The sequence below is a fragment of the Glandiceps talaboti genome, chromosome 15, assembly GCF_964340395.1.
Source record: "Glandiceps talaboti chromosome 15, keGlaTala1.1, whole genome shotgun sequence".
NCBI lineage: Eukaryota > Metazoa > Hemichordata > Enteropneusta > Spengelidae > Glandiceps > Glandiceps talaboti.
Window position 1 is genome coordinate 12,484,907 of NC_135563.1, and position 5,809 is coordinate 12,490,715.

Genomic DNA, 5,809 nt, shown 5'->3' on the forward strand with positions numbered 1-5,809 from the left:
TTGATAAATATATTGAGGAAAACACTCCGTGTATTCCTTCGCAATGATATATTGAGTGAAACCCTCTTCATTTCTGTACTTAGTCATCCATATCAATCGTAATGTAAACATAATACACATTCCAATATTGGCGGAAGTAAACCAGTTACAGATCGTTAAAGGATATGAAAGGAATGACTACAAATATCAGAGCGAAAATAAAGAACTGGGTCTGACGGAAGGAAAGAGAATGGAGAGAGCTGTCTACTCTAAACGAAAGCAAAGCAGGTGAGAGAGTTGTGAACGATGTCAACAAAGGAGGAGTGACTGATGAGAACAAGAAAATGTCATCATTACTAGTAGGCACTCACCCGAAGTGTTGTGGACTGCCTTATTTAACGTTCACGCTAATGCAACAAAATATATTTTTCAAAGATGACAGTTTTAACCATAATTCTAAAACTGAAAATCAAACCAGGTATTTTCAAGGAGAATAGTTTGTTACCGAAAATCATGCTGTGTTTCTATACCATAACCATTCAATTTTGTTGTACATTTGGTAACATTTCACTGATGTATTAATTTGCTTCTTGAAATTTTGCACTAGCTCAGGAGTTAATTATTGTTGTTAGACACGTAACTAAAGTATAGTTTTGGAATAATATTGACAAATTTACAAGGAAGTGTAAGTCACGGTTTCTCTCAGAGTCTCAGATATCGTTTTTGCTTTAAAGATGACACATTTCTGTGTTATATTTACCAAAAGATGTGAATTTGCCGTTTTGTCAACTTCCAAAGGCTTTGTCACATTTGTATATGGTTCATTACCAGTTATTAGTAGCATCGCCAACAAGGTACCGGTATCATGTTTTCTTTTCAAATACAACACGTGCACATTCAAAGAAGGCACACACACACACACACACACAGAAGTAACAGACTGTCAAAAATAAAACATTAAAAAACATACATACACACACACACACACACACACACACACACACACATACATACATACATACATACATACATACATACATACATACATACATACATACATACATACATACAATAAAACAACTATTCACTCCGAAAAAAGAACACATTTTCTCGGTTACAATAGTATTTTATTCGTACCATAACTGTTTGTTACAAGAATGAAATAGTTCAGTGATAGAGAGAATAAATGTACATTAGTATAAAAGCTCAAACATCCACAAAACACGTTGTCAAAAGTTGATTCTTGTTTGGTTTCTATTGACATATACAGTAATAAATAAATCTGGCATGTTGTAAAAGTTATTTCTCACATCATATGCAAATCTCCATATCACAATTAAATAGTCATTATTAGATGTAGATTTCCCTTATTATATGTATTTTTACCATATTATATGCAGATTTCGTATATTATATGTAAATTATAAAATACTACAGAGAAAAATAATTTGCAAAATATATCGTCATCGAAAAATGTTTTTAATAAGCCGTTTAATTTATATCTCTTCAATGAGAAGTAAAAAATGATAAATAAATAAATATTCATAGAAATAATAGTATCACCTGCATCAATTATTCTATGAAAATAATTCATATTTATATTAGAATTTAATATATTATGGAATGTGCGCACTCTGATAATATCTCAAGTCTCTATATTTTAAATAGGAAAGTATACCAATTTGGCAATTTTTATATCAAAATTATATTATAATCACATTCAAGTTGTTCAAAACTCTCTACAAAACTAACCCTACATTCAAATGTTTTAATTTCTTTAACTTGTTAGGTGGAATTCAAAATTCCTACAATGTGTCATGTTAAGTACAATGCCAGACAGCTTGGTAAATATCGCCTTGTTGATATGTATACAACACTTGAAAATCACATGATAGTCACGTGAAATCATAAACCAATCAGCAGCACAGACATTGTACATAGCTGCTGGTTGGGTTACTTCTTTCTAAACGTCAGCCCTTACCGGCGAGGATCGAAAATAAACAGTGGTGTATAACACCAGGTAGTGAATTTTTTTCGTAATAAATAATCCATCACAAACACTACAAATTGGTATTACCTTCTCCAAGATGTTCGTTCAGATAATATATAAAATGTATATTCGCTTGTGGTAAGTAGTCATAGAGCCGATTCAGAACGATAACACTGCGTTGGTCACGTAAACGGCTGTTTTGGAGTAAGGCAATTTCATTGCTGACTTGTGTAGCATTAACACTTTCCTCGCCACCAAGATCATAATACTGAATAATGAAAAAAAAAAAGTATTTTACTGATAGCAATTTACATAAATATGGACTCTGGGAAGTGTAGCATATACAATTTCTTATTCGTTTCTGCATGTTTGTATAAAATTGAGCGGGTGAAGAGTAATGTGCAATGTACTGTAGTGTTCCTATAAACCATGCACGAGATATTTTCCAAATTGTTTAGTTTCCGTACATTTGCAAGCATAATCCATTAACAAAAAATCATTCGCGTATGAATGTATGTGATTTTTGTAAACGATGGGCGATTACGAGCAATTAGAAAAAGTTGTGAATTTAAATATTAATGTAATACTCACAGTAGAGTTAGCTGCAACAACAACTTGGTTAAGTTGTTTTTTCATTTGCTCAAATTCTTCGTGGAAAGAGTTCTGGTGACCACTCGACTGTCGAACTTGCTCTTCCAAATGCATCACATCAAGGAAAGCGTGAAACGTTTGGATATTGTTTCTGTGTTGACCCAATACATCTCTTTCCTAAGGAAAAGGTAAATGGGGACATTGACATAAATCAAGTAATGCATTTAGAATCGGAAATTAAATCTAACAATGTGCAATTTAGCACAATAAGAATAAACTTAAAGGTATATACTGTCTACTAAACCCAATTACTGTGTACGCGCCTCGGAAATTTTAATCTGAAAATTGTACCTGTTGCTTTGGTCGAAAAAATCGTCACTTATATTTCTTAAAAATCTGGAATCACGGTACACTATTTTTCAATAGTGATGTAAAAAATGACAACGAAATTAAAGGACCGTGTTTCAATCCCTGATCATCGCATTATTGTTATCTTAATAGGGATTACATGGGATCATTCTTTTGATCTGGGCTAAATTTTCTATAGATCTGTCAAACAAACGTATTTCACACCCATATTTTAATCCTAATCGTAAGTAAGCCTTTAAACTATGTTAGAATCTATAATTATACAATATAGCTAGCGTAGACCGGTTTACTCTGGGGAAAAGACAAGATGGCCTTGACAACAAAGTGGTGAACCTGAAAAAAATCTTCATTCTAAAAATGACAGGGAACAAACTTCCATAAGGCATTGTTTGAAGGTATTTAAGTACTTTATATTTTAGGGGAAATTGTTTCCCGAGGCCCTTCTATCTAAATCAAGGAATTTGTTCTTCACTCGGCTGTTGTTTTGCTACCGGGTTGGGTAATCGATGTCACGATACTACTAAACGTGTCAATAAGCCTCATTTTACTTATATACAGGTCCACCTCTTGATATAGCAGTGTGATCCAATATGTTAATTCTCACCGTTCTGTTCCTGACAGCGTACGAGCCTATAGGATAAGGCAGACCTTGTACGATGACGCTAGTCAAATCACTGCCAATATCAACATCACCAAAGCGGAGTTGTGTCTGTAAGGGGGGAAAAAGGATCAATTCGTTAACAGTAATTTCGAATATGATCACAGATTAGTTGTGAGTAGATGATAATTTAGCACTTGTGCATAAGGTTGTTCAACAATTACATTCTAGAGGCACCACGAAAGTCAACAAACTTCATCAACTATATTGACTTTCTGAGTTTGTGTGTACATACGTTCACATCTAAGTGAACACTAAATAAAGCACATGACTATGTGATAATTATCCGCTCTCGTGGCCGTTTGCGTGATAAATAAATACTGGATACATTAGGCCAACGAACCGAAGAGTGTCTCAAATATTACAGCATTACATGGTTGTTTGCGTCATGGTACGTGTAGATACGATACAGTTGACATATGGGTCAACACGTGAGAGAGAGAGAGAGAGAGAGAGAGAGAGAGAGAGAGAGAGAGAGAGAGAGAGAGAGAGAGAGAGAGAGAGAGAGAGAGAGAGAGAGAGAGAGAGAGAGAGAGAGAGAGCGAGAGCGAGAGAGACAGAGAGACAGAGACAGAGAGAGAGAGACAGAGAGAGAGACAGAGACAGACAGACAGACAGACAGACAGACAGACAGTCAGTCAGTCAGTCAGTCAGTCAGTATCAGTCATAAGTATATATAAAGATGCATAAAATGTTTATAGAGGCAATGCTTACAAAGTTATCGTAGATCTCTTTGTGAAGGGTCTTTAATACCCTGGTTGCTTGAGATAAGTCACGATATTTATCTGTTATGTTACTGACAAATCTCTCAACCTCACCAGTTGGTGCTCCCTCACATATAGTTGATAGAACCACAAGTGCTACCATTACTGTTAAAATAAAGTAAAAAGTTGTTCAGAAATACTTCAATTCAATAATCTACAGTTACTGTTGTACATGTCATGCCATGTAGATTTGTATAAATGATTACTGCATGCATAGTGTTGCCGTTATTGAACTAACCTGCATCGATCAAATACATCCCATATGTCCGCTGCGAAGTTGCCATGTCTAACGTGTCGTTGGTGAAATCGTAAACTTTCCTTGTAGAACAGAACAGAATCGGGGTTTCGCTTGTCAGTTCTTGATTATAGATGTGTGTAGGGGTTTAATGTTTAACGTAACAACTTACCCTTCTTTTTATACATGTATATGTCCGGTCACTGCAGGAATATAGGCAAGAAAGGCTTTCCCCGCAATTGCATAAGTACTGAAAATAACTGGGTTTCCTGGAAAAAACATCTCCCGTCCTAGAAACAATATGCTACGCATCATGCTGCGTCCCCAAATGATGACCTCTATATAACGTGGCAGTAAAACTGCTTTGTTTCGTTAGGGATCTGGGGAACGCTACTGAGTGCAGAGACTGATCGTTCCACGAATCCTTCCGGAGTGCCGTTCGTGCTGACGTCATTGTGTTTGAATCTGTGCGAGTAACCAACAAAGTAACTAACATAGCAAAGCGTGTCGCATCATTTGAAAGTACATTGTACAGACAACGCTTGTCTGTGTACATGGGGATTTGATTTCACTTTACCCATGTTAAGTATGTGTTTTTTGTCATGGTAACGTGTTTTATTCAGCGTACCTATTGTAGCTTCTTCTTTTTTTTAAATCGGACCTTGTAGATCCAAGCATTGTAAGTGAGCTTTGGAGGTTGGACAAACAGGCGTATAAATCAGACTTAAACTTACAAGCGGACGGGTGAACGACTGGATGGATGGTCATTGATGCATAGCGTCATAGGCATGGAGTGATAGCCATTGATGCATCAAGATGGCATCATCTTAGACATTGGAATTTAGGGTATGTCAGGTAGGGATTTCCTTTCCCATGTTCGGAGCATGTACATGTACGTAATGCTATATGGAAGTAGGTGTGGGATGTCAGAATGTTGTAAAGATGTTAGGGTAGGGTTTCCTGTCGGATATCATATGTCGATTCATGTTACAAAACAGTTCGCGTTGAGCATACACAAATCACAAATACAAAAGTCAATAACTGATAATTATCATAGTTGTTGAATAATGGATTTATTGTATGCGTCATTCACTTTAAATTATAAAATTGTGAAAATATTTGCTTACACTAAATACTTATGGTGTCTGTGGTAACATGTTGAACCTATACAAGTGTTCTCAAGTTACACAGGATATATCTGGTGTAATGCTAAACCCACTTAA

The 5,809-nt window shown here is 35.6% G+C and overlaps 1 protein-coding gene across 1 annotated transcript; it reads right to left on the reverse strand.

Moving 5' to 3' along the window:
- Positions 1 to 1,093: 1,093 nt before the first annotated feature.
- Positions 1,094 to 4,758, reverse strand: LOC144446726 (uncharacterized). The gene is made up of 5 exons (XM_078136547.1): positions 4,590 to 4,758; positions 4,302 to 4,456; positions 3,534 to 3,638; positions 2,561 to 2,737; positions 1,094 to 2,237 (listed from the first exon to the last, which is right to left on the reverse strand). Exons 1-5 carry the CDS (start codon positions 4,633 to 4,635, stop codon positions 2,040 to 2,042), a joined length of 681 nt encoding a protein of 226 aa, XP_077992673.1. The 5' UTR covers positions 4,636 to 4,758; the 3' UTR covers positions 1,094 to 2,039.
- Between the last annotated feature and the right edge of the window lie 1,051 nt (positions 4,759 to 5,809).

Bases quoted from the DNA above. Each gene is read 5' to 3' on its own strand.
- LOC144446726 (XM_078136547.1), bottom strand. From the start codon at position 4,635: ATGGCAACTTCGCAGCGGACATATGGGATGTATTTGATCGATGCAG. The intron at 3,639-4,301 runs GTAAGCATTGCC...CCCCCCTTACAG, and splicing joins AAGAGATCTACGATAACTTT to ACACAACTCCGCTTTGGTGA. The intron at 2,238-2,560 runs GTGAGTATTACA...TTCATTATTCAG, and splicing joins TTGTTGCAGCTAACTCTACT to TATTATGATCTTGGTGGCGA.